The sequence below is a fragment of the Andrographis paniculata genome, unplaced genomic scaffold (assembly GCF_009805555.1).
Source record: "Andrographis paniculata isolate CXL003 unplaced genomic scaffold, ASM980555v1 Contig15END, whole genome shotgun sequence".
NCBI lineage: Eukaryota > Viridiplantae > Streptophyta > Magnoliopsida > Lamiales > Acanthaceae > Andrographis > Andrographis paniculata.
In genome coordinates this window covers 664,399-692,323 of record NW_026137435.1, presented here as the reverse complement: position 1 = coordinate 692,323, position 27,925 = coordinate 664,399, and the positions used below count along the sequence as shown (strand labels likewise).

General features: G+C 35.0%; 5 protein-coding genes across 8 annotated transcripts; 3 read left to right on the top strand and 2 right to left on the bottom strand.

The window, feature by feature from the left end:
* Positions 1-621: 621 nt before the first annotated feature.
* LOC127261282 (clustered mitochondria protein-like) lies at positions 622-14,947 on the top strand. Of its 4 annotated transcripts, none has more exons than XM_051289579.1 (29): positions 622-755; positions 1,379-1,597; positions 2,797-2,858; positions 3,078-3,264; positions 3,684-3,824; positions 3,939-4,095; positions 4,228-4,421; positions 4,536-4,637; positions 5,430-5,565; positions 5,652-5,780; positions 5,888-6,284; positions 6,650-6,754; positions 7,023-7,141; positions 7,571-7,679; positions 7,772-7,909; positions 9,483-9,596; positions 9,681-9,851; positions 9,970-10,056; positions 10,245-10,379; positions 10,660-10,815; positions 10,898-10,966; positions 11,117-11,275; positions 11,676-11,732; positions 11,809-11,849; positions 11,930-12,049; positions 12,225-12,534; positions 13,160-13,267; positions 13,366-13,437; positions 14,139-14,947. In XM_051289579.1, exons 2-29 carry the CDS (start codon positions 1,384-1,386, stop codon positions 14,592-14,594), a joined length of 4,245 nt encoding a protein of 1,414 aa, XP_051145536.1. In that variant the 5' UTR covers positions 622-755; positions 1,379-1,383; the 3' UTR covers positions 14,595-14,947. The 4 variants fall into 4 exon arrangements, with proteins under 4 accessions (XP_051145536.1, XP_051145521.1, XP_051145527.1 ...); XM_051289564.1 differs by having other exon boundaries at positions 9,471-9,596; XM_051289570.1 differs by having other exon boundaries at positions 1,353-1,597; positions 9,471-9,596.
* Positions 14,948-16,078: 1,131 nt separating this feature from the next.
* LOC127262722 (FT-interacting protein 4-like) lies at positions 16,079-19,071 on the bottom strand. Its single transcript, XM_051291521.1, has 2 exons — positions 18,821-19,071; positions 16,079-18,520 (listed from the first exon to the last, which is right to left on the bottom strand). Exon 2 carries the CDS (start codon positions 18,497-18,499, stop codon positions 16,079-16,081), a length of 2,421 nt encoding a protein of 806 aa, XP_051147478.1. The 5' UTR covers positions 18,500-18,520; positions 18,821-19,071.
* A 1,181-nt stretch (positions 19,072-20,252) lies between these two features.
* Positions 20,253-23,764, top strand: LOC127260164 (30S ribosomal protein 2, chloroplastic). The gene is made up of 4 exons (XM_051287859.1): positions 20,253-20,611; positions 22,100-22,201; positions 22,307-22,606; positions 23,535-23,764. The coding sequence occupies exons 1-4, from the start codon at positions 20,303-20,305 to the stop codon at positions 23,571-23,573; spliced, it is 750 nt and encodes a 249-aa protein (XP_051143816.1). The 5' UTR covers positions 20,253-20,302; the 3' UTR covers positions 23,574-23,764.
* Positions 23,765-25,444: 1,680 nt separating this feature from the next.
* LOC127261163 (DNA damage-repair/toleration protein DRT100-like) lies at positions 25,445-26,644 on the top strand. The gene has a single exon (XM_051289394.1). It carries the CDS (start codon positions 25,565-25,567, stop codon positions 26,552-26,554), a length of 990 nt encoding a protein of 329 aa, XP_051145351.1. The 5' UTR covers positions 25,445-25,564; the 3' UTR covers positions 26,555-26,644.
* LOC127261180 (histone H3.2-like) lies at positions 26,606-27,248 on the bottom strand. The gene has a single exon (XM_051289415.1). The coding sequence runs from the start codon at positions 27,189-27,191 to the stop codon at positions 26,781-26,783; it is 411 nt and encodes a 136-aa protein (XP_051145372.1). The 5' UTR covers positions 27,192-27,248; the 3' UTR covers positions 26,606-26,780.
* Positions 27,249-27,925: the final 677 nt, after the last annotated feature.

Below are 27,925 nucleotides of genomic sequence, written 5' to 3'. Positions count from 1 at the left end.
TCTTTCAAATAAATATAAATGATATGAAAAAGACTGAAATGAAAAGCATCGAATATATTTTTGAAAATTTATTTACTTAAAGGTTGTGTTGAATTTTACTGCAGTTTTTATTGTTCAGATTTTTTTTTTCTCAAAAAAATATCACATCAAATAATTTTTTTTAATATTATACTACAAATTTATTTTAAATTCAAAATATCATATCAATCTTTATTTATATCACATTAAATAATTATTTAAATTTAACATTTTTATTGTTAAAAAATATAAATCCAAATACTAAAACACACAGACAAACACAGTAAAAATGATTTTCTTATTTTACGGATTAGTGTGTTTCTTGTATTTTTTAAAAAGTATATATGTTTTCTTTTTACAAAATAATTCACCATATATTATTTTAATATAATATTCAAATTAAAAAAAATTCAAACTAAATGAAAATAAACACAGCCTAAATTTAACCATAAAACAGACAAGAACACCAAAGTACATCAGAGAGGGCACATTTTACAATACAAGCAAAATGCGGAGGCCAATTGTGGATTTCCACGTCAGAATTATAATAAAAAATGATTTTACTACATATACATAATATAAAAATTGGGTTAAAGCATACGCCGTCTCTCAGCCACTCTCTCTCTCTCCCTCCATAAACCCCAGCCAGCCGCCAGACCTTCCCGGAGGCGGAGCGCCGGAGTGGAGACCTGCTGCAAAGCAACCACTAGGATTGCAATCAATATCAGTTTCCCCAGGTATTGTTGTTTGCGAAAGTTATTCCAGTAAACGAGGTTTGATGCTCTTGAATCGCATTGTGTGTGCGTGCTTCTGAGCTTATACGTATCTGTGTATGGTCGGTCCTCGTGTGCTCTGTAATATTCAGCTTTTCTCTTTAATTTGTGGCAGTCTGGAGGAAGGGGGTTTTTGGGTGGAAATGGCGGTCTTTATGAAATGATTTTTATTAATCGCTTTTTTTTATCTTTGTTTGATGATGCAAGGGTTTAAGTTGATGGTAATTTAATTATATGTAATACTTGGATTGGTTGTCTGTGTGAACATGGAGAGATTGATTCGTTTCCGTTGTACTTTGGAGGTTAGAAATGTCTCTAGTTTGTCCAGGGATTTGAATGTGGTGAGTTTTATTCCATTGAAACCTAAATTCTCTATTATGGAAACATGGGAATGAATTATTCGATCATAATGGTGTAAAGTAAAGAGTTTTGGGTTTTTTTTTTTTTTTTTTTTAACTTCAATTACTTCAAATGTCACATTTATTCCTGTGATGGATTTCGGTAGATGATTCTCACTTGTTACCGTGAAGTTAATCTTTCTTTTATGCCTAGTTGTAACAGGTGTATGGTTTTCTTGATTTAAGCAGAAAATATGGCTGGTAAGTCGGGCAAGGGGAGATCTCGTAGAGGGTCTCAGCAAAGTGCTGTAAATTCAACGGAACAGCCTGTTTCTTCTGCTGCTACCTTGAACAACGGCACCAGCAATGCACAGGAAAATGGGGACGTGAGCTTGAATGATTCAAATGGTGCGAAGCCAGAGGTGAATGACCAAAATAATGCAACCGATCAGGTCCTAACTAAACAAGGTGGTCCAACTGATCTTAACTTTTGAATTTATCTGAAGTAGATTGGTCACATTATGAGATGCCTTGACTCTGTATATACTTTCAGCGCATGCAATAAAGAAGTGATACTACTGAAAGGAAATATGGTACTGTCAATTCATGAGTCTTAAAAAATGGAAAGAACATTGTTTACGAGCTGTGCTCATTCACACAAGTATTATGTTGGCTTTGATAAGCAGTGGAATTGGTTGTAAGATTATGTATTGGATCAAGATTTCTTAAATCACACTTTCATGGTGGGAAATCCAATTTCCTATCTGTGTTTCTGATAGTGCATATTTGGTGGTTGTTTATGTTAGGGGTTGCAATTGTAATTCTGTAAAACTTATGTAATTTCTTTGGTCTTAAGACTGTTTATAGTCATCGTCTTTAGAAGCTTCTCATTTGTTAGTATGTGTTCTTCAAATCTATCATATAATGGAATCTTACAAAATCATCATTGCTTTCTTAGTATCTGCACATATTGTAAGTGATGGATCAACAACACACTGTGAGATCTATTTATCACACTTATGTAACTGTGGGATTTTCCACACCACTATGTGTGTTGTCTGCTGCAAATATGCGGCTGAGGAAGGGTGTACTTGTGAAGAGACCTCAGTGAAGAACTATTTGTTTTCTTCGTGCATAATATCATGACTTTCCTACATATATTTCTTTTCTTTGTTTGTAATTCTTTTGATTTGGATGTCTGATAATCAATTTTTCCAGTGATTTTGATTTTTGAATGCATGATTATCTGTTTATGTTTATTTATTAGTATTGTTGTTAGTTTGTAGCCCTGTTTTATGTTCACAGTGGAATGTTAGTTTCTTAGACTTCTTTTTCCCCTGAAGTTTTATAGCTTTATTATTATTATTATTATTATTTGCATTTTTCTGCTGATCTGTTTTAAATTTCAATATGCAAATCATGCACAAAACCACGGGTTGTGATAGTTTCTGATTTTCATTTCCCTAGATTTATGACTTATGTGGTATCATATTCCCTTGTGATTTTATTTGTTTACTTATTTTATTACCATTCGTCTGGCATATTTCTGCTATTTTGTTTCAAATCTGAATGCACAAATAATGCACATGGTATGCACAAAATGTGTCTGATGATGTATTCACCGGCATTAGTACATGATGATTCCTAATGTTTTGTTCTTATTACAGCTGGTATTCATCTTTATCCTGTTTCTGTAAAAACACAAGGAGGGGAAAAGCTTGAGCTACAAGTAAGTTGAACTATGAGTTAATGGCTATTTGAATTAAAATCTTGTTTCCTTTTATCTCTTTTGTGTCATGGTTAACTTTCTTGCCTATCAATTTACCTACGGTGCCTATTGTATCGTTGCTGGTTCTTTTCTATATGTCAAACTTAACTGATTATTTATTTATTATTTGTTTTCATCTGAATTATGGATTTAAAGTTTAAAATAAATTGGGGTTTGCAGTTGAGTCCGGTAGATTCTGTGCTGGATGTACGGCAGTTTCTTCTTGAAGCTCCAGAGACATGTTATTTTACCTGTTACGATTTGTTACTTCATGCAAAAGATGGTATTCATCATCTTGAAGACTACAATGAAATTTCTGAAGTTGCTGATATTACTAGCGGGAGCTGCCTTTTGGAGATGGTTTCAGGTAAGATTACTTGATCCTCAGTTCTCTTTTGGGTACATTATATGGTGGCTAGATTTCATTATGGTGAGTTTAGACTTTAGAGTTTTGGTTGGATAATATTGTTTTATCCAATTCATCACTTGTTTACTTTCAATGATTAAATTCGTGTGTCATTAAATTCTGGTATAATAATAGTTAAATCAAGGATTCATAAGTTGGTGGGATTAACTTATCGTAACCCAAATTTATGCTAAAAGTTCTTTATATCTTTCATTAATGACTGATCTAATATTAACTTTATAAAAATTCTGTGTACTTTAAAACAAATGCTACATGATACCATTGATAGAAAAAGAAGCAGCGTGGGTATTATCTTGTTGAAGTAGGGGGTTTCTGAAATTATTGCTTGTAGACTCTGAACTCAAGTCTGTCCTTTGCAGCAATATATGATGATCGATCCATCAGGGCTCATGTACACCGAACTAGAGAGTTGCTTTCTCTTTCAACATTGCACTCATCACTGTCTACACTGCTTGCACTACAACATGAAACAGCGAAAAATGCTTCTTCTCGGTTAGGAGGTTTGTAATGCATCAATTCTTTTTTGCTTTTCCTTTTCTTTCTTTCTTTCTTTCTTTTGGTACTAATTTGGATTGAAATTAAAACTCATTTCATTTTCCTCTTTTTATATGCAGATACTGCTAAGCCTGACATGGCAGAGCTAGAGAGTTTGGGCTTTATGGAGAACATTGCTGGCTCACTCTCTAACTTATTGTCTTCTCCCTCCAAAGACATTAAGTGTGTCGAATATATTGTATTCTCTTCATTCAATCCTCCTCCAAGCCACAGAAGGTTTGTATTAACTGTAACTCTATCATCATGTATTATTCAGAAGTTGCAAGCTTTGTTATTCCGACCCCTACCCTATGTTAATTCTCATAGTTATTAAGCTTCTTGTTAACAAACCTGACGTGGATGTTTCAGGCTTTCTGGAGACTTGCTTTATTTGGATGTGGCAACGCTGGAAGGAAATAAATATTGTACTACAGGAACAACAAAAGGTTTCTACGTTAACTCAAGCACTGGCAATGTTCTGGATCCAAAGCCACATAAATCTTCTTTTGAAGCAACAACACTTGTTGGACTCCTCCAGAAAATAAGCCCAAAGTTCAAGAAAGGTACCAAAATTTGCATAATTTTGTTTAATGTTGATGATCATGATAGCTTACTTTTTCCCCCCCCCCCCCTTTTTTTTTTTTTTTTTTCGTTTTCCCCTTTGCTGTTATTGATAGCTTTTCGTGAAATTTTGGAGAGTAAGGCCTCTGCGCATCCATTTGAAAATGTCCAATGTCTGTTGCTACCAAATACATGGCTGGGCTTGTATCCTGTTCCTGGTATGTCTCACTATCTTTCTGGCCAGGTACTTTTCATGCCATTAGTAGATTAGATGTGCCTTCTCTTATATTTTGTAGTTGGTTAGTGAATTTGTTCACTTTAGACTGATGTGCACAGACAATAATCTCTTTGAAATATCCTAATTGCCTTCCTTTCCGATGGGAATTATTCCATAATGATATCTTAGGATTGTTCGTGGTCCTCACTATTACCTGTTTTAACCCTCCTTGTGCTCCTGAAGAGCACATTAAAGCCAATGATAGATACCATATGGAGATACTTGAGTATTTCTGCCACATCATTATCTGGAATCTGTTGAGCAGAGGGTGGATTATGCAACTTTTATGTATTGGCCTGCTAAAGGTTTCAACGATGCATTCATTCTGTTGATTCTGTAAATTTTGATTAACTCTCTGAGTCTGGTATTCGGATGCTTGTTTTATGTTAGGAACAAAAACTAATCGAGGGCCTATTTTGGAAGAGGATTTAATCCATCATATCAAGAGTTTTTTAGGCTCATGACATTTATGGCGATTCAGGCATCCAGCATTCCATTTCTATACAATTAGTTTAATTTATTCACTGTCACTTTAGTATATTCTATACAGGAGTATTCAGCCAAACATCTAAATCAATATTCCAATTTATTTGCCTCTTAATGGTGTTATAATGGAATACCATGAGTTTATAATATCATTCTCCCAGGTTTCCCATCATCTATTTTTGTGCATCTCCTTTTCATCCAAGTTCACAAATTTTGACAAACATCTTATGTGTAATGGTGGTGTCAGATCACAAACGTGATGCTTCCCGAGCTGAAAATGCTCTGACTCTATCTTTTGGAAGTGAACTTATTGGTATGCAAAGAGATTGGAATGAAGAGTTGCAATCTTGTCGGGAGTTTCCACATGCTTCACAACAAGAAAGGTGCTACTTTTCAAGATATTTTTGCAAGGTTCACATTTCACAACTATTTATAACCCTAAACCCTATTACCTGCCACTTTGTTTCAGGATCTTGAGAGATAGAGCTCTTCACAAAGTGACTTCTGACTTTGTTGATGCTGCGATGAGTGGCGCCTTAGGAGTTATAAATAGATGTATACCACCTATCAATCCAACTGATCCAGAGTGTTTTCATATGTGAGTGTATGGAAGATAGTTGCAACTTATGTGATTTAGTTAGACACTAGCTTAATTGTTTTTTGTGTTAATGATGTAAACTGATATCCTTTTATTTTTTATTCCAGGTATGTTCATAACAACATATTCTTCAGTTTTGCTGTTGATTCTGATCTAGAGCAGTTGTCCAGAAAGCAGGGATCAGAAGAAAACTCTAAAGTCCAAACTAAAGTGTCTACTCAGAATAATTCTGAGAAGTTGGAGAATGGCCAAGAACAAGGAAATCATAGAGTTCCTGATGGGGATGAATCAGCTGTTCCAAATACTGATAATATCAATGCAATTGAAGCACGATCCCCTGACATGCCTGCAGAGTCACAGTTGTCTGAAAGTGAGCAAGCCACGTATGCTAGTGCAAATAATGACTTGAAAGGCACCAAAGCATACCAGGAAGCAGATGTTCCTGGTTTGTACAATCTAGCTATGGCTATCATAGATTACAGAGGCCATCGAGTTGTTGCACAGGTGCATATTTACTTGAAAGTTGTGTTTAGCAGAATTTATGGATCTGTGTTCATCGTTTTGTCTTCTGCATCCTCATCCACTATTAGCTTCCCTCCTTGGTTTTTGGTCATTTTACTGCCTTTTTTATCTTCTTCATTAGTTGCATTTCTGTGTTTGCTATGTCGCTTCACTGTAACTTCAATTTGCAATTATCACACCTAGTTTCAAAAACTAACAGGAGTGGATTCATGTTGCTTTCCAAAACTTTGGGTCTGTAGGAGGACTCTGTATGCAATGCTCATGCCTTCTCTATATCAAGTGACAATATGCTAAAATTTGATCGCTAACATTTCTTGACTGCATGTATGCATTTTTCCTTCTTCCAGAGTGTCTTGCCTGGAATACTTCAAGGTGATAAATCTGATTCGCTCCTATATGGTTCTGTTGACAATGGCAAGAAAATTTGCTGGAGTGAAGATTTTCATTCAAAGGTATAAATGAGTCTTAGTCATTTTACTCTGCATTTATCTGGATCCTAGAATGACTTACTTGGAGTTTGCTGAATTTTCCTATTTAACATGGTCATATTCTGTACCATGAAATTGAGATCTATTTCCTCTTGGAATGCAACCCTGATCATGAGAATTGCCATCTTTGTGGAGTAAAAATGTACTAATATCTGTGTTAGTTTTGTGGGTTTCTCTAGCTGTTAGTGCTAGATATTTTACATAACCAATTAATATTCATGCTACTCTGTAGCTACTGGAAGCTGCGAAACGTCTTCATCTGAAGGAGCACACTGTGCTTGATGGATCAGGCAATGCTGTTGTACTAGCTGCACCGGTAGAGTGCAAGGGAATTGTTGGTAGTGATGATAGGTGACATCTCTTTTTCAGATTATGGGTCTTCAGTTAATTAATTTCTAAAACTATCAACTAGAGAAACTAAGCTTTGTTATCGCATGCTTTCCAGAGTCATACCTGTTTTGTTTAAAAATTTCACTTCATATAGGTTTTAGTCGAAGAATGGGCAGTCCTGCCTCATTGTCGGGCCCTTCAATTTTGTATGAAATATTTATACTTCTTGTTATGTGTTCTATGTCCTAAGTGAAATTAATTCAATTTAATGCATAAAAGCTATTGTTTTCGTGCTCACTAGACATTTCTTTAGCAAAATGTTGAATCTTCTGTGCTGTAACTACCATGATTTCACATGCAAGCTCCCAGCTCTCTTTGTTTCCCTATATATAAAAAGGTTATTTTAAACCAGTACTCCTCTTTATGTTGCTTATATTGTGATGTACACAGGCATTACCTTTTGGATTTGATGAGAGCCACTCCGCGTGATGCAAACTATACTGGACCAGGTTCCAGATTTTGCATTTTGAGACCGGAATTAATATCTAGCTTCTGTCATGTAAGATTTAGCTTTCTAAAAGCAGAATTAGTTCGAGAGTTGGACCATTTTAGTTATATTATGTTCTGAAAATTTTGCTTTATTGTGAAAAGGCTGAAGCAGGTAAGGGTTCAGAAAAGGCATCTCATTTAAAGCTGGTGCATCCTGTTTCTGATTCTTTGAATCCAAGTAGCACTGAAGAAGTGGTGAAACCTGAGGATAATGCAGCATCTGCAACAAGTGAAACACAGGTACAGGTGGTGATAGTTACTTTATAATCCTTTTAATGTAAACATATATGTCATAAAATTACATATTCTTTTGAAAATAAAAGTAATCCGTTCTTATTCTTACTCAATACACACATTTGAAGCACCCGTTCTGTCATTTAAGAAAAAGGATTTATAGTTCCAGGTCATGGACCAAGTATTATATGCATGCCCGCCCTCTCAATGTGAAGAAGCAATCATAGAGAATTTGTTGCAAATGAGATATCTAAAACTACTACCCTTGACAATTCTATGCCTGTAGTGAGTTGTACACAAAGGCTTGACTATGATGTGCACGCGCATCTAAAATTATGTGAATGAAGTCAAACAACTATAATAGAATTAAGTCTGTTTGGGATCGGCTTGCTTACTTCATTGTCATTGTTAAGATGGATATTTTTGTTCTTAAGCAACTTGGATTTGATTTAAAAAATAAAAAATAAAAAGTTGTAGTGTACTGAATATGTGAGGGACTTGTCTGAAAATACCTGAATTGAAGTCCGGGGGATTTGCTAAGCAAAATTTCTAGTTGAGCTTAAGTTCCCGGGTGGACCTATATTTTATTTTTTTAAATCTACCTTCACTAAGTTCAACTTTCATGACTGTTATTGTTGCTATATTACGATGAGAAATATCAGAAATCCTTAGGATTGCTTGTCATATACTCCCTCTATCTCTGTCTCCATCCAATGTACTCTTTTGCTTTTTTGTAGTAGATTAAGAAATAATACTCTCTCCGTCCCAACTCAAAGTATTTTTTTTATCATTTTCATCTGTCCCACTCAATCTTTTCTATTTTAGTAAAAGTAATAATTCACTAATGCCAAAATGCTCAATTTTTACTATAATTGGAAATTAATATTTGTGAGTGGGACTAACAAAAATGGTAAAAATGACACATTGAGTCGGAATGAAGGGAGTATATGCTATGCAACCCTTGTAATCTCCATTGACAATGCACATTCAAATGTCCGTGACATTGATTTTCAATTTTTGTGAAGGTTTGAGATGTGTTTGTTTGTGGGGCTGTTGGTTGGGTTTTACTATTCTAAACACATCAAATCAAACATTTATTTTTCATTTATTATATTATATTAAGATTTAATTTCACATTCAAAATATTACATAAATATATATTTATATCACATCAAACAACTATTTCAATTCAATATTACTATTCAAAACCCAAATACAAAACCATAACTCCAGAAACAAAACACAACCTTGGGTATTTTGTATGGCTCTATGATATTGTAATGAACATTAGATAACCACTTGAACTAAAAATTTAAGCTGATAGAGAGATACACCAATTTTGATAGAGAGTGACATCAATGTCATTTAGTCATATTTCATCTAACAAATGCCCTCATATGCAAGTGTTCTTCATTCCGCCGTATTCACAATACATGCGATACCTTTTCCATTAATGGGAAATATATCATTTTATATATTTATATTTTATTCATCCAACAAACACATTGTCCCAGTACTCATTGTCCTGCATTTGTGCCATGCATATTATTGTGCATGGACTTGGCAGGATGTTGAAAAGGATGAAAAGCAAAAGCTTCAAGATCTCTCACACTCTAGGAGTGAAGATGAAAGCAAAGAGATACTCTTCAACCCCAATGTGTTTACTGAATTTAAGCTTGCTGGTGATCCAGAGGTAGCATATCTCTGACGTGTATACATAATTCAAAATAATTTCTTGAAGTTCTTTTGTTGAATTCTTCAATATAATATTTTACAGGAAATTGCGTCGGATGAGGAAAATGTCCAAAAAGCAAGCCTGTATCTTAAAGATGTTGTGTTGCCAAAGTTCATACAAGATCTTTGCATCCTTGAAGTTTCACCTATGGATGGACAAACATTAACTGAAGCACTCCATGCCCATGGCATTAATGTTCGTTATATTGGAAAGGTAGGAACAAACTCCTGCTTTGCTGTAATATATTTTCAATATATATATATGTATTATAGAAAACCTGATTTTAGCTCTTTTTGCTTCATCAATTTAATATTTCTCTATTGTGTTGCAGATAGCTGATGGGATAAAACATATGCCTCACTTATGGGATCTTTGTACGAATGAAATTGTTGTCAGATCTGTTAAACACATTGTTAAGGTGAGTTGTGACTGACAATTTAATTGTTCACTGCCATTCTTTTTGCTGGCATATAGCAACATTGATCTTGCAATCACATTCTTGGTTATGGTAAATGCCAAAATTGTATTACATTGACTGCTGTGTGCCTACCATGGAATGGTTTGAATTTCCTATTCATGACTCTGCTTCTTGTTCAAATATTGCAGGACATACTAAGAGATGCAGAGGATCATGATCTTGCCCATGCAGTTTCTCATTTTTTCAACTCTTTGTTGGGAAAAGTTCACTCTGTTTCTTCAAAGGGTGTTGGGAACATCTCACACTCAAAATCCCAGAAAAAGGTAATTGTTTATCAATGATTATCATTGGATGTTTCTTCCAGTGTGCAAATCAATCTTTGATGTTGTTCTTGGTTTCTCCTGTGTCTTTGTTGACCACTGTTATACAGCTGTAGAAAATGTCTGACGTTACTGTTGCAAGTTCTGTAATGATGTAAAAGTTGGAAACACATAAATTAGTCACAAGATTATTTGTTCATTTGTTCATATCAATATTACAAATTTCATTTTTGTAGTTTCTTGTTGTCTACAAAATCCTAAAATCCCTGCTCATATCATACAGGCACATTCAGGAAGTCATAGCCCCGGGAAACCCTCAAAAGGACAAGCTAAGTCACCCATTGGAGGATATACAAAGAAGAAACAGTCCTTGTATTTGAATATCACCTCTGATAGTTTATGGGCCGATATTCAAGAATTTGCCAAACTCAAATACCAGGTTTCTTGATTACTCTCTCAAGTTTAGTGTTGCTTTCAGTAGAGCTCTGTAGATGTTTTTTGTTGAGGTTTCTCTTCTGCAGTTTGAATTACCTGAAGATTCAAGGCAGCGGGTTAAAAAAATCTCAGTTGTACGAAATCTTTGTCAAAAGGTATTTGCAGTTGCTGCTTATTTATTATTCATTCTTCTGATGTTTTGTGTTCATGATACACTTAGATGTCTATTTTCTAAAGATAGTATTCAATTTTGTAAGCCACTCAATATCTGAAGCATGCTTATGGATTGCATGGGACAATGACAGGTTGGAATCACCATTGCCGCTCGCAAATATGATTTTGATGCTTCGTCACCTTTCCAAGCTTCAGATATATTAAATATTCAGCCAGTCGTGAAACATGCAATCCCAGTTTGTTCAGAAGCCAAGGATCTGATTGAAACTGGAAAAATTCAATTGGCAGAGGTAAGCGACAAAAACTGTCTTGATGTACCAACATTACTTTGTAGTAGTTGATTGAGAAAAAATGTGCATTTGGCTACCGTAGAGACTTGGCATGATGTCATGTAATTACAAAGCATATTGACATTGATTTTTGTGTTTAACCTTGTGCATTTTCAGCTGTAGTTAACTGTTCGAACTTATTATGGAAGATATGTTAAAAGATTATTCCTGATTTTGTCTTTCATATGATACACAACTATGAACATAAATGACCTATTCCAGTCATGCATGATACTGTGTAATTCTACTACTGGTCTCTTGTAGGGGCCAAATCATAGCCGGGATTCAAATCTCTAGTGGTCACATCACTGCATGGTTCAATATATTGTACTAAATTTTCTCATATCCTTCATCTTGACAGGGAGATCTCCCGGAAGCTTTCACTTTGTTTTCTCAAGCTTTCACCCTTCTCCAGCAAGTAATCATCTGTAGTCCTCATATGGTCTTTATGTTATTCATTAGCTTAGGATATGTAACCAAGGTCGAAATTGCAGGTCACTGGTCCAATGCATCGTGAGGTTGCAAATTGTTGCCGGTAATTCTTATTAAAACTTACCCCTGTTTATTTTTGTTTTTTCTTCAATGATTCAAATACTGAATATGAAATGACTACAGCTACTTGGCTATGGTTGCATATCATGCCGGAGATATGGCTGGAGCCATAATTCAACAGCACAAGGAACTAATTATAAATGAACGTTGCCTTGGACTGGATCATCCCGACACTGCTCACAGGCAACAACTGTTTCCCTTGTTTCTTTATAAGATTGGTGACATTACATGTGTTTCCTACACTTTTTAATCGGCGCAATTGATTGCTCGTGGTTTACTATTAGAAGAGAGAAAAAATTAACCTTAAAGGGCTTTGTAGGAGTGTGATTTATGCGGTAATTGTTGTTGTTTTCTGCAGCTATGGGAATATGGCTTTGTTCTATCATGGCCTTAAGCAGACAGAGCTGGCATTACGTCATATGTCACGAGCATTGCTTCTTTTAGGTTTATCCTCCGGCACAGATCACCCTGATGTTGCTGCTACTTTCATAAATGTTGCTATGATGTATCACGACTTTGGCAAGGTGGACACATCCCTTCGATATCTGCAAGAAGCCTTGAAAAAGAACGAGAAGTTGCTCGGAGAAGATCACATTCAAACTGCCGTGTGCTATCATGCATTAGCCATCGTGTTCAACAGTATGGGTGCATTCAAACTTTCTTATCAGGTAGATTTCCTGTCCCGATGTTTTCTTCCATCTCAATAACCTTCCCATTAGGGTTGTAAATGAATCGAATCAAATCCAATACTGTAGTATTCGATTCGATTCGAAAAAAATATTCTACTATTTGATTTGATACTCGATTTGTTTCGAATCTTAAAATGATAGTCGTATTCAATTTCAATATTAAAAAAATATTTGATTCAAGATGTGATTTGTTTTTTGTTTATCCGATCCGATTTGAGCTTCTTTAAATTAAAATTTTTTATAATAATATTAAAAAACTTAAAAAAAATGTATATGTTTATTATTTTTTATTTTTTCACATTCACAAAAAAAAAAGATAAATTAGAATTTAAAAGTATTATTCTTATAAATAAATTTAGTTTGATTTATTTTTATTGGAAAAAAACATATATATGTATATTATATTTTATACCATCTATATATTTTTTTTTATTATTGCATCGAATATTAAAGTTTCATATTTGTATTTGATTTATATTCGAATCATAAAATTTCGAATATGAATATCAAAATTTAGAATTGAATATCGAATTGAACAAAATTATTTGATTCATTTACCACCTTACTTTCCTACCATCATCCAAACTCTCTCTTGACATGGCAGCACGAAAAGAAAACATATGATATTCTTGTAAAACAACTCGGAGAAGAGGATGCTCGGACAAAGGAGGCTCAGAATTGGATGAAAGCATTTAAGATGCGCGAGCTGCAGGTAATATTTTTCTCCTCGTATAGAATCCCCAACTCTGGATTCTCGACCAATGTCCTTACAGTTACACCCATTTTTGCTTGTCTTAAATTTATGGGAAGGCCAATGCACAAAAGCAGAAAGGTGAGAATCCGAATTCTGTTTCAGCCCAGAAAGCCATCGATATACTAAAGGTACATGAACATATCTGTCATGCCATATTCTCCGATCAGGGTTGCGTTTATAATGAAGACATTTGTTGAGATATTTTAGATATTCAGTTTTAAATTTAGGGTGTGTTTGTTTGGGGGGTTTGGATTTTGAGTTGGGTATGATTTGATATATAAATAGATGTTCATGTGATGTTTTGAATGTAAAATTGATTTTTAGTATAATATAGAAAATGAAAAATAGGTGTTTAGTTTGACGTTTTTGGGGAAAAAATTTGATGAATAGTGGATTTTTGTAAAATCCCCCAAACTTTGTTTGGAGGATTCTCCTCCCAATCTACTATTCATCAAGAATATTTTTTCCAAAAACATCAAATCAAACATTTATTTTATATATTATACTAAAAATTAATTTTATATTTTACACGTCACATCATCGTCTATTTATATCATCACTTCATACAACTATTTCAATTCAAAATCTTTACTGTTCAAATCCCAATTCAAAATCTTTACTATTCAAATCCCAACTCAAAATCTAAACTCACCCTTACTAGATTTAGATTTGGTCTAATCCATATATATTAGATTTAAGTTTATCGACTCCGTTTTATGTTGTCTATATTATAGGCCCTTTATTTTAAAGATTGATACAACGCAAATTTCCAATTTTCATAAGATATTTTCATAACATTGAAGCCCTATTCTCAAATGTATTCGAGCAGGCTCATCCGGATCTGATACAAGCATTTCAAGCCGCAGCTGTGTCCGGAGGCACTGGCAGCTCGGCCAACAAACTAATGAACAATGCTGTTCTTGGCGAAGGACTTCCTCGCAGTCACGGACGAGGTGTTGATGAAAGAGCAGCTCGTGCTGCTGCGGAAGTGAGGAAGAAAGCCGCAGCAAAAGGTCTGACAATACGGCCACAAGGTGTTCCCGTACCATCACCGCCTCCCCTCACTCAGCTCATTAACATAATGAGTGCGGGAGATGCGGCAAACAACAACGAGGTTATTGATAAAGGGGTCGAAGAATCTGCCAACGGCTATGCTCCTACAAACGCAGTCGAAGATCTGGAAAAGGAATATATAAATCAGACACCACCAGCAGGGTTGGGTTTAGGTTTGGCTTCTTTGGACGGCAAGAAGCGAAAAACAAAGGCGAAGGGATCCTCGTCGTAACAACAACACTGGCCGTGTTTTTGGATTTTGAAGGAATTTTTGCAGTTGAGGAGGGTGACTGACCCGAGTGGAAAGACGAATGGAGTCGGAAAGGGACTAACTGATTGACTGAGTGGCTGACACAGGTGAAAGATTATAATCTTATATCTATTGGCTATATTTATAAGTTAATTTTGAATAATGTTGGTTAATTCATGGTAGAATAATTATGATTTTAACTAATTCTCTATTGAATGAATGAGAGATGAGTGTGGAGCAGAGAAGTGGGTAATTTGTTTAGGCAATTTTCTGAATGTGAGACTACATTTATTTGGTTTTCTAAGGCTATGGGAATTTTGTTTATTTAGACATTATATGATATGATATATGATGAAGCAGTAGGAGAACTTGTGTGTATGATATGATATATGATGAAGCAGTAGGAGAACTTGTGTGCCATTTGAATCTCAAATCGATTTATATTTTGTTTCTGTGATAGATCACTTAGTTACCAATCAGGCTTGTCTGTGGATATATATATATATAGAAATTTGCAAAAAATATTCCACGCTTATACTCTGTTATCACTTTTGTCTGTATTACACCACGCGCCCTTATATCCAATCACGCGTGGCCAAATGATAGAAATAACAATTTTTGTAAATATGTAAAATATATTTTGCCAGTGAGATAAATATAGGATAAAAGTAACTATAGGGTATAAGTGTGAAATTTTTTGCAATTTTTCATATATATATATATATACACTGATTTAAGGTGTTGATTTGGAAAAAAATTTCTCGTGCGACAACGTTTCAGAATTCAAAAAACATCGGTTTAGAGTCTAAGAGGCATTGTACAATGGTTCAGATAGCGTACATTTTAAATATAGCACATGTTTTTTGGATTTTTAATAAGTGTTTATCGGGCTTTTTTAGATTGGTGCTATTTAAATTTTGATAGGTAGGTCAATAAAAATTGAACCTACCTTAGTCAACAAACATTTTATTTTGACTATTTTCAATTGCCGAAAAATGGTCATGATGTTGCCTAAACCCACACACAATCTTTCGTAATTTTTATTATTCATTAAATATTTTTATTCAAAAATATTAAATTAAATATTTATTTTTTATTTTCATATTATATTAAAAATTAATTTTATATTAAAAAAATATTACATTCTACTATTCCAATTCAAATTTGGCTACAAAACTCAAAACCCCCCAAACAAACACAAATATATATGAATCAAAGATAGAACAAAACTCAGCCAAATACTCCATATAAAACAAGAAACCATATCATAGCAAATCATTCCTTCACCAAAGCAGTTACTCAACCAACGGTCGAATTCCAGAAATTCAAAAACTCTAAAACAGTAACAATCAAGCAAATATATATATAGCAAGCAAGTATAAATATAATTTACTTAGCCATTAAAATCATATATATATATATATATAAAGTAAAAGATCGATTCTTTGTTACCTTGTAGTGATCTTTCACAGCAATCCATCAGTTTTGGCGGGTAATCTCCTCAAGAAATTCGTCGGACAACCCGGCAGCCGGTCCCGAAACCTCGGGTGTCTCATGCCGTAAAATCCCATCACAGCCGCCACCGCTTTCGGCGGCGTTACGTACAAAACCACCGACGCGATCAAGCAGAACATCAGAAACAGCGCCGTCGCTCGCGGGTCTCGCCAGCTCACGAGATTATAGCATCGCTCCCCTTGCGTCGCCAAGTCTCCCAACACCGTCTGAACCCTCGACGCGATCGCTCTCAATCGGTCATACCGCATTTTCATCGCGTCGACCTGCGTCAGCGATGTCGGGAACGTGTCGAACTCCTCCTCCAGCTCGTGCCCGTGCGCCGCGTCAGCCTGCGAGAGTCGAACGTCCATGTACGGCGGGTGCCTGGGTCGACCGCGGTAGTTCCACGCCCCAATCAAGAACAGGCAGAGGAACACGGTGCTTGATATCATCCACGGGGAGCACACGAACGCGAGGAAGAGGATGTGGACGAGGATCGTGACCAACGGGTTCTTCCAAGAACGAATCTGATCAAACCATTTGACAAACTTGACTAACGCCGAGAGGATTATCGCGATCCGGTAATGATTCGCTTTGCTCCTTCTCACGCTCCACATGTTCGATCCCACGTCGAGTATGTATTCGACGACTTCCCTCCTCAACGGCGGCTCTGCTCGACTCATCCTCTTGCAGATGATCTGCGTCGCTTGATGCCGTAGGATCTCGATCTGGTGACAGCTCAGTGGATGGAGGTAATGAAGATCTGGCAGGAGCGGCTGCGAGTACATCATCATCATGTTGAGCAGCGACGCGCACGAGAATCTCACGGCTAATTGTATCTCGCCGGTTTTTGTTATGCCGGACGGAGTCAGGACGATCAGCGGGTAGAGATGCGTGTAGACTCGACCCGTCTCGAGTGTCGACAATCGGATTCTGACCTTCCCAATTCTCGAATCTTTGTTGTTAGAATTCGGGGCTTGCAGCTTCGAGTTGTCGAAGACGCAGATTGTTATCACGGTGCAGGGATCGAAGACTTCCCATGTGTACTGCTCGTTCCACTTTGGATTCACGCTGTTTAAGATTGTTCTTGTCCGAATCCATTTCTGCCCGTATTTCGCAACACAGTAAGCGTCTGTCGATCCTTTGCCATTGCCGTTTGCTGTCTTCGTCGGCGTGAGGTTTTGCGCGCTTAATATCCCTAATTCGAGCACCCCGATTGGCGGCTTCCATAGCTGCCTGGCTGTTGCTCTTAGATCACTGCTGTAATGTGTTAGCTCGTCAAGAACATGGTATCCGCCGTCTAAACTAATCCTCAAGTGAACTCTGCTTTTCAATACATTCGCATTTTTGTCGGAATTCGAATGCTTTCCAAGATGATACCATTTGCTAACTGGAGGCCTGAAATCCAATCTCTTGTCGACTTCTTGCAATGGGATCGTTACCGTGCCGAGATTTTCATCCTTGCACGGCGCGGTTCTTTCCTCGACTGATAAAACCAGATGTTCGTCGAAAGGCTCTGCTACTGCAAACATCAAATCCTCGTTCCACAATGGATTGACATTTTTGCTTTGGGAGATCTTTGTTTGGAGAATCATGTTTCCAATGGTGACCCTTATGAAAATCTCCGGCTGCTGTCTGTTCTTCTCGCCGATCTGCAATTCTTGCGCCTCAATCACGTTTACCCTTAAATACCATAGCCTCGGCGACAAGTACACCTTCGATCGAATGCTGCCTAAGCCGTCGCCATTAACGGATGTAGCATCAAGATCCCATGCTTCTGGGAATGCTTCATCAGCCTGTGTGCCCATCCAAATGGCGAGCATCAACTCCATAGCTATCTTTTCTCGTTTCTTGTTCACTAGCCTGTGCCACTCGGGTGCTAATGGACTGTCTGGAGGTACTCTTCTTGGAACATCAATGGCGTCGAATGAGATAGTTCCTATCAGATCATTGCCTTTAGCTTTATCCTTCACTGAAATCTCAATTAGTGTGGCCTCGATGCGATCTTTCAGAATTGAGAACACTTGATTCCATTCCGGAATGGAGGTGTTTTCCATGTGCCTGGTGGTGGAAATCAAGCCGCCAAGCTTCAGTTCCACGAAGGGGCTAGGGTTTCCCTGCAACTCCCTGGCTTTTACCACTTTGATGTAGAGATAATCCATCTGCTCCACCAAATCGAAGGCGGTGCCGGCACGATCATTTCTGGCGATTCTCCCGCTTCCCAGGCTTGGCGTTGTCTCCCTAAGGTTGAAATCTTCGTCCGTGTTCTTGTTGGAATTCTGATTATGGCAGTGATTTTGGTTTTGGTTTTGGTTTTGGTTTTGATTTTGATTTTGATTCTGATTTTGATTCTGATTCTGGTTCTGGTTTTGTTTCTTGCTTTGGTTCGCCATTTTCCAACACGATAGAACAAACTGCAGAAATTTTCAGAGATTGAACAATCGATTTCAAAATACCGTAGGTTTTCAAAAAAATTTGAAGGCGCCTAACAGAGCGGTTACAGAAACATTGATTTCTTCCTAAAATCATGGTAACGGAACAGCGCCTTAATTTCAAAAAACAAAACCTAAAAATATTTGCAATCCTTCGTTTGCATTAAACAGCATGAACATATACGAATCCTCTAGATTAAACGCATTCCGAAATGCAGAGATGTGAATAGCCGATACTGAAATCGAAACAACAACAGAAAAACACAAAGATCACATACGTACCTCACGGATTTGATTTTGTACAGAACTTTTCCTTCGTGAAATCTGGATTACGAACAAAGCAAATCACCGATGGAGAGAATATTAACTCCTTGCTCCAATTTTTTGATTGCGAAGTTACTTACCAACTGGTTGCAATGGCGATTGGTAGAGAGAGAAGCGCATGTTCTGGCGATTGTTCAGAGTGGTTTGTGCAGCAGGGAGGAGGAGGTTGCAGTGGCGATCATGGCGAGTGCGGCGGAGTGTACGTTGGTTCTGGTACTGTCTCGTCTCTCTCTGTGTGCGGACTGCTCTTTTTTGTGTTTGTGTTTACAAATTTATATTTAAAATTTCGTTTTATTTATTTATTTCTTATTTTGGTTTTTTTTTTTTAATTTAATTTTGTTTGTTTTAAAATTTTGGAATTAAAAATAAATTATCGGTTAAAATATTAAAGGAAAACAAATATATATATATATATATATATATAGAAATGGCAAATTTGGGCCGATTTTTTTCAATCTGGGTTGATGTGATTTTAAGGTGTGCTCTTTTATTTTTATTTCTTAATCAAATTAAATAATTATTTTTTTATATTATTAATAAAAATTAATTTTATAATTTAAAATATTTTTATATTTATATTGCATTATGCTTCCTCAGCCATAAAATAATAACTAAATTTTATATTTTTGTAAGGATAAGTATTCAAATAGAAAATTTTTATAGTGAAAATTTCAATTTAAAATTCAAATCCAATTTCAAAGGTATTGGACATAGTCGTCCCCATTTCTCTTTTTATTTTAGATATATATTGTGTAATTTTTTTTTTAAAAAAATAAATATAATTAGACTTTATTATAATACTTTATTTAATTAGTTTATATTTATTTTTACTTAACATTATAAATATCTTTATATTTGTATTTTTTTAATCTAAATGTGACACTAATATACTTATTTTTGTTATTTTCTCTTAATTTGTATTATATTTTAATATAATAATTAATATTCACAAAAATAAATATAATTTTATCGGACAGAGGAATTATCTTATTTATTCATAATTTAATTATTTTAATAAGTAATAATTAAATTTATCATTATTTTTTTATTTTTTAAAATTTTTTTTATTTAATTTCATATTATATACTGTATATTTTTTATCTATTTTTTACAATAAAGTACTCTCTTCGGTCTATATAAAATATTTATTTTTTCCGTTTTCATTCATTTCATATAATTTATTTTTTTAAATATAATTATATATTTTAATTGCTTCTTAAATTTATAATATTTTTAAATTTAAATTAAAAATTATTTAATTATTTTAATTTAATTTATAATTATTTTTATTATATTATAATTAATTTTAATAAATCAATTTTTTAATTATTTGGAGAGTAATTCATAGGTGCGGTAGAAAAAACACAAGACATTCTCAAATAAATGTAACTGTCATCATTCTTAGGCTTAGGCTTATCCCTCTTCTCCTTCCTTACAGAAATGGCCACATTTTCTTCATCACTATCGTCACTCCTCTCCCCAAATTTCCCTCGAAACGCTCCAAATCCCTTCCAAATCCGTCTTCACAAGCTCCATTTCACTCCCCTTACTCCACAAATTACTCCGTCCAAGTTTACTCGCAGTCGCAGGAGATTCTTCAACCTAGTTGCCGAGGACACTTCCGTTGCTACAGCGGACCCTTCGTCCGTTTCCGCCAGGCGCTTGTATGTCGGCAACATTCCGCGAACGGTCAAGAATGAGGAGCTCCATAAAATCGTGGAAGAGCACGGCGCCGTCGAGAAGGCTGAGGTATTATTAATTTTATTATTACTCTTTACTTATCGTTACTGTTGTGGAGATTCGATTGAGCTTCGGTGTGGATAGGGTTTCCAGGTTTTGAATTAGTAATGCTGAATTGGTTTTGTAAAGCTATATGTATAGAATTTATATACGAAACGCTTCTTCCAGTAGATTTCGTGTTAGTTTCTTTGCCTAACGAATATTTCTGATTCTGAGTTGAATTTACCTTATCAAATCGAAATTTGTAGTTCTTAAGAAGGTGAAAGAAAACGCTACACAGGAATCCTCTTTCAGTGATGCTTGGAATTCATCATATTGATTTATAATCACAAGATGATCGTGTTCTTATTAATTTTAGAGTATTACCTGCTTCTTGTTATGTTTGTATTCCTTTCATTTGGCTTGATTTTCTGCAGGACTTTGATTTCCTATGGTTACTTAGATTCATTAGTTAAGTCTTTGATTCGATTTTGTTGAGCTTAGGCATATTATAATTTTATGCTTTATCCATTAGCCCACGGAGCCTCAACACAATATCAGAGAGTTTAACAGTGTTCTTGTTGCTTTAATGCCATGTTTGTTGAGGCTTTCCTCGATTATGAGGTTTTGAGGGTTCTTTCTTCGGTCGATGTCTATTTGAATGATTGCAAACCAGGATTTGCGAGTTTGTGTGAGGAACGTTTCGATTGGGTTGAATCCTGTGGTTTTGGGGGCCATTTGGATGTGTTTTGGTTTTGGTTTAACTGTTTTTCTTTCCTCACAGTGTAAGTTTGTTCGATTTGGGTCTGAGCCGAACAGCATAAGAGTGTGTTCATTCTGTGCTTTTGGATATAAGTGTTTTTAGGGTGTGTTTGTTTGGGGGTTTGGATTTTGAGTTGGGATTTGAATAGTAAAAATTTTGAATTTGAATAGTTGTATGATGTGATATAAATAGGTGTTAATGTGATGTTTTGAATGTAAAATTGATTTTTAGCATAATATAAAAAACGAAAAATAGGTGTTTGATTCGATGTTTTTTGGGGGAAAAAATTGAATGAATAGTGGATTTAAAATCCAATCCCCCAAACAATAAAAAATAATATTTTGTATTGAATTATAAATTATTGACTTTTTGTGAATGGATAAATTATATATTATATGTGTATTGGTATATATTGTATTTTTTTTTGTAATAAAACGTATCAAACATTTTTGTTAAGTGAACATATTATGGAAAAGCATGTCAAAAATATAAAAAATATATTTCACATGAAATTGTTGATTTTAATTTTTTATTTTATTGTGTCTATATATTGTATCATTATTTAATATTTATCAAGAATCGAGTTGATAAATTTTGGTGTGCAAACACACCCTATATTTTTCTTATTTTTACTGATGAATATATGATGTGCATTATTTAAATCTTATATTTCTTGTTTGATCTTTGTTTAATCTCTACGGTTTAAAAACATATCAATAATCCTTATATAACTGCATACTCTATCCCCTTAATAGGTGATGTACGATAAATACTCCGGAAGGAGCCGGCGATTTGCATTTGTAACAATGAAAACTGTCGAGGATGCAAATACGGCAGCTGAAAAGCTAAATGGCACGGTTAGCCATTGATGAACACTCTAACCTGTTAAATAACATGCAAATATCTAAACTGATTATATGACCAGTTAATTTTCGACGTATTTGACATTCATTTCATTGCAGGAAATCGGCGGGCGTCAAGTAAAAGTAAATATAACAGAAAAGCCATTGGCAACTACGGATACGGCACTTCTTCAATCTGAAGAATCTGCGTTCATCGACAGTCCTTATAAAGTATACGTAGGAAATCTTGCGAAAACTGTAACAACAGACACCCTCAAAAGTTTCTTTTCAGAAAAGGGTAAAGTTCTAAGTGCAAAGGTATCCCGTGTTCCGGGAACCTCAAAGTCCAGTGGATACGGATTTGTCACATTCTCTTCGGAAGATGATGTCGAAGCGGCAATATCATCGCTTAATAATGCAGTAAGTTCTTCATCCATTTGAATAATTGTGATTTTATTTTTACATTGTCATTTGAAAATTTTAGCATTAGAAGTTTTGGTAATTTGGTAGAGAGGAATGAAGGTTGGGAAAAGGAAATAAATTATTTCTTTTTCTCAATTTTCAGTTCTCTCTTATACATGTAGAAATAGAGAAAAATGACTTTATGGGAGTAGAAAATAAAAATAAAGTTAGTATTTATTGATTAATCTATTTTTAGATTATTAACTTATGCACATTTACATATATATATAGATATATATTTATTGAATTAAATGATAATTTATTTTCTTTACATTTTTCTCAATTGGATTATACTCTTTTTGTCTTTTAACTCAATGTAACTTTTTTTTTAATAGTAGATTAATAAATAATACTACTTTCGTCCGGCTCTAAAGGTCTCATTTACTTTTTGCGTGTTGATATTTAAATATCAATTATTATATCAAAATGTAGTACGAATTAATAAAAAATTACAAAAATTCTTCCACTAATGTTTTATAATACTAATAGAATAAAATTTGTACAAAATATTATATAAATATAAGGATATTTTTAATGTTGACGCATAAGGTGAATGTGATCATTAGAGACTGACGGAAGGAGTAGTATTTTATTGATATTTTTTAATATTTTTGTAGAAGTTGGGATATTGTGGTATTTAGATTTTTATTACTTTTATTATAATTGAAAATAATTACTTTTGAATAAGACGGACGAAAATGATAAAAGAAAACATTGAATTGGGACGGGTAAATATATTTTACGGAACAAAATAATCAATTTTCATTCTTCTTTCTCCATAGTTTTATTTTGTTTTTCTACAATTTCATTTATGTTATTATTTCCTATACTGAATTTGATGAATGGTTTTGTATGTAGATTTGTTTTAATGAATTTGGTTTTGCAGGTGCTTGAAGGGCAGAAAGTTCGTGTTAACAAAGCCTAAACTAGTAAGTAAAGCTAAAGCTGTGTTTCATCGAAAAAGTGTAGTGAAAATTTTCTTTTATTTTATGAAATATTTATTTATGGTCAGCTGGAAATTGAATACATGTTTATTTTTGCTGTGAACAATGAACATTGCAAATTTGGGTTTGGATTTGGATTTGGTTTTTATTTGGATTTTGAAGTGAATTTGAATTTATGTGTTTCTTTTGTTTAGGTTTGAGTTGGGTTTGGAGAGTTTTGATGTGTATTGATTCGATGATAATGAATATAAATGTATATTAATTTGTATAATTTAATTATAAATTTATATTATACCTATATATATATTTATTTGTATTATATATTATTCTCTATGAAAATAATATATATATAGTATATATTTTATTAAATTATAATTATTATGAATATATATATATATATATTTAGCGTCTGTCCCAAAACTCCTCTAGACTAGTTTTTGAGCTGGAAATACTGTTTAAGCACAGTAATCCAACTCAAAATTGAACTAGAAACACAATGGATTACTTAAAATTGAATTAGAAAAACAGACCCCTCAGAATTTGATGTGATATTTTATATAAAAAATAAGTAATGTAACATTTTAAATTAAAATATTTTTTTTTAACTGATTCGTAGAGCTTGTCAATTATTTTGTAACGTTGAGTATTTATCATTTCAGATATTTGTTTCAATTAAGCAATAAATTTCTTTTAATATAAAAGAAAAAACTAATACAAAATAATTCAGATTAAGTTGTTTAAAATTCATGTGAGTTAAAAAAATTTAAATGCAAAAGGTATTTAAATTACGGGTGTGTTTTTTTAATATAATTGTATAAATAATATAAAAATAATAAGTACTTATAGTATATTTATTTTTTTGAGAAAATATATTTCAATTTTTTTTTAAAAACAAACTATTTATTTAAAATTTAGTTTTTTTTCAACATATCTCTTTTTAAAAAAATTAATATTTTACATTCATTATTTTTAGATCATTTGAACAATTTTTTATACATCATATAAAAAATATTTCTATGTATAGAAGGTGTGTTTATTTGTATTTGTGAATTGATTGTATTGTTAATATCAAAATAATAAAAATAAAATTAAATAAATGGAAAGAGCCGATCTAGAATTACAATAATAATTTTTTTTAAAAAAAGGAAGACAATAGAGTTCAAAGATGACGAGGAAAAAAAAAAATTCTTGAGAAGGGAGCCATCGATAATCTGGTGCTTGTGTTTGCTCCGAATCTGTTCACATGCAAGTGATTAATGGAGTCTTTGACACTATACGTGTCAAGAACACAACATTAGGCATCCCACCCTCAACATGTCATGTGATTCCAATTATTAATTGCAGCAGCCCGACCTAGCACTACCCGCTACCATCTTAATTATATTCCATCTATTATGAATCCAATAATCTAATCCTCTAATAATATGGTTAGCTATTGTAACTTATTTTGTCGGGCTTAATTTATAAGGTATTAAGTTCAATTAAAAGTTTATAGTTCCCATGTCATCAAAAATAAAAAAATAATAATAAAAAAAAAAAATCTAATACTTATAGTACCATAAAGGAGGGTCTTTCAGGTCCACATGTCAAGCATGATTCACCTGATCTAATTTGGCTCGTTCGGCCTAGTTTTCAAGTATTAAAGTATTAAGTTCTTTAGATAAATTTATCCAAAGAGCTGGATGAAAAACTAATCTAATCTATAACTTATAAGAGAACAAGGAATTAATAATTAATTAGATAAATAGAGAAGGCCAAAAAACCCGAACCTGCATTTCTTCGAGTCGGGTCGGTCGGGTCACTCCACGTGCTGTAGCCTGTAAGCTCCTCCTCCCTATTACCCCCCGCCGACCACCATTTTCTAATTGATTGCAGCAGACAAAGCAGATTCCCTTCCGAAGCTCCATTACTATTAAACGCCGCCTGCCAGATCCCAAACACTAAACTACGCCTACTCCACATATACTCCGCCATGGAATCCAAGTGCAAAGTGGCTTTGATACTCGCCGGCGTTCTGCATCTCATCGCCGCCGTCAACGGCGACCGGTGGACTGATTTCGACGCGGCGACCGCGCTCCGAGACGGAATCTCCGCCGCCTGGACCGGCGATCAGTTCTGGACCTGGCCGGGAATCGTGTGCCATCCAGACACCAAACGCATCACCGAAATCGTCCTCCGCGCCGGAGATTCGTCGGACTCCGGCCAGAACCTCGCCTGGACCAGCGACTGGACGGAGCTCATCTCCACCTCCATTTGCCACCTCGATCGCCTCACAACTCTTATCATCACCGACTGGAACTCCATCTCCGGCGAACTTCCGGCGTGCCTCACTTCCCTCTCCCGCCTCAGAATCCTCGACCTCTCCGGTAACAGAATCTCCGGCGGTATTCCGGCGGACATTGGGAAGCTAGAGCAACTCATACTGTTGGATCTCTCGAATAACGAACTCTCCGGCGCCATACCTCCTTCCATCGTGAACCTCCGTAAGCTCAAACTCCTTGACCTCAGCCGCAACGAAATCGCCGGCGAAATTCCGTTCGATATCGGAAAATTAAAGATGCTGAGCAGAGCAATACTTAGTGATAATCAAATCGGCGGCGAGATACCTTCATCGATTGTCACTCTTTCCAGAACAGCCGACCTAGATCTGTCCAACAATCAAATTTCCGGTGCGATTCCTGCCAGATTAGGATCGATGCCAGTTTTATCAACGCTGAATCTTCACTCCAATCAACTTTCCGGCGAGATTCCACACGATTTGTTCAGCAACAGAGGCTTGATCCATTTGAATGTCAGCAGGAACAATCTGCAAGGAAGGCTCCCCAACAGCTTTTCTCCAGAATGCTACTTCACTGTCCTCGATTTATCCTACAACAACTTAACAGGTGAAGTTCCAAAATCTATAGAATCGGTTAACTTCATTGGAACACTCGATTTGAGCAACAACAACTTTAAAGCCTAGATTGTAACCTAATTTACACTTTCATTGATCTATTCCTGTTATACGATTTACCATACTTTCTGTTCCTTCAATGTTGATTTAGCATAGTGATTTCATCATTAACAAGCTTCGATTAAACGAATTTAAACCACGCAAAGAAGAGTTTCCAACTCAAATTGAAAATTTCATAAGATCAGAGGAAGTTTTACATCGGATCTAACTTAGAATTTAAACCAAATGAGAGCATCTACGCTCTCTCGCCCCTAATTCTCCTTGCAAGCTGCATATCCTTCGGCATAATGGTAACTCTCTTAGCGTGAATAGCACAGAGGTTAGTATCCTCAAACAGACCAACCAAATACGCCTCCGCCGCCTCCTGGAGCGCCGACACGGCGGAGCTCTGAAACCTCAGATCGGTTTTAAAATCCTGCGCGATTTCTCGAACCAGCCTCTGAAACGGTAGCTTGCGGATCAAAAGCTCGGTGGATTTCTGGTACTTTCGGATCTCACGAAGCGCGACGGTTCCAGGGCGGAAACGGTGGGGCTTCTTAACTCCGCCGGTGGCCGGAGCGGACTTCCTGGCGGCCTTGGTGGCGAGCTGCTTCCTCGGAGCCTTCCCGCCGGTAGATTTGCGAGCAGTTTGCTTAGTACGAGCCATTTGGAGCGAATCGAAAACCTACAGATGAAAATCGAAAGCAAAATGAAGGGAAAAAGATTTGACGAAGAAGTTGTAATGGGAATGGGATTAATATAAGGGAGGAGTACAAAGGCGGGAATTGAAAAGGGTTTCAAAGTGAATTTGCGTGGACAGTAGGGTAAGTGTGGACCGTTGATTGCTCAAAAATCCAACGGTGGAGATTCGAAGAAAGACAAATCCGCGGATGATCTTCTAAGCAAATAGAAATATGCCACGTGGCTGTTTGCTTCCAAATAGTAGATTTGCCTGATGGGAATGATATTTTCAAATTTCAATCTTCTCCTCCTTTCTAAAAATTTTACCGCGCATAGCAAATTAATTTTAAAATATATTCTTTCCTCCGCGGTAAAATTACGGGTGTGTTTTTCTGTGAAGTTTGAAAAAAAAAATGGTTTGAATTTAGTATGAAAAAAATATGTGGTGAGATATTTTGTAAGAAAAAAAAATGTATGTTTTTTTGAAAAATTCAGAATCTAAATAATAAAATTTGAGAAAACTCGGCTAAAGAAACATATTGTTTTGAATTTGGTATTAAAATAATGTATCATGTCATATTTTGTTAAACAAAAAAGGTGTATATTTTTTTATATACACAAACCCTAAATAGTAGAAATTTAAAATTTGGAGTGTTCGATATTGATATTAAAATATATATATATATTTTATTAAAAAGTGATAAAATAGATAATGCAATA

Excerpts from the sequence above, each read along its gene's own strand:
- LOC127261163 (XM_051289394.1), top strand. The coding sequence starts at position 25,565 with ATGGAATCCAAGTGCAAAGTGGCTTTGATACTCGCCGGCGTTCTGCAT.
- LOC127261180 (XM_051289415.1), bottom strand. The coding sequence starts at position 27,191 with ATGGCTCGTACTAAGCAAACTGCTCGCAAATCTACCGGCGGGAAGGCT.
- LOC127262722 (XM_051291521.1), bottom strand. The coding sequence starts at position 18,499 with ATGGCGAACCAAAGCAAGAAACAAAACCAGAACCAGAATCAGAATCAA.
- LOC127261282 (XM_051289564.1), top strand. The coding sequence starts at position 1,384 with ATGGCTGGTAAGTCGGGCAAGGGGAGATCTCGTAGAGGGTCTCAGCAA. Across the intron at positions 4,096-4,227 it reads CCTCCTCCAAGCCACAGAAG|GCTTTCTGGAGACTTGCTTT; the intron begins GTTTGTATTAAC and ends TGGATGTTTCAG. Across the intron at positions 10,816-10,897 it reads TTGCCAAACTCAAATACCAG|TTTGAATTACCTGAAGATTC; the intron begins GTTTCTTGATTA and ends TCTCTTCTGCAG.
- LOC127260164 (XM_051287859.1), top strand. The coding sequence starts at position 20,303 with ATGGCCACATTTTCTTCATCACTATCGTCACTCCTCTCCCCAAATTTC. Across the intron at positions 22,202-22,306 it reads CTGAAAAGCTAAATGGCACG|GAAATCGGCGGGCGTCAAGT; the intron begins GTTAGCCATTGA and ends ATTTCATTGCAG. Across the intron at positions 22,607-23,534 it reads TATCATCGCTTAATAATGCA|GTGCTTGAAGGGCAGAAAGT; the intron begins GTAAGTTCTTCA and ends TTGGTTTTGCAG.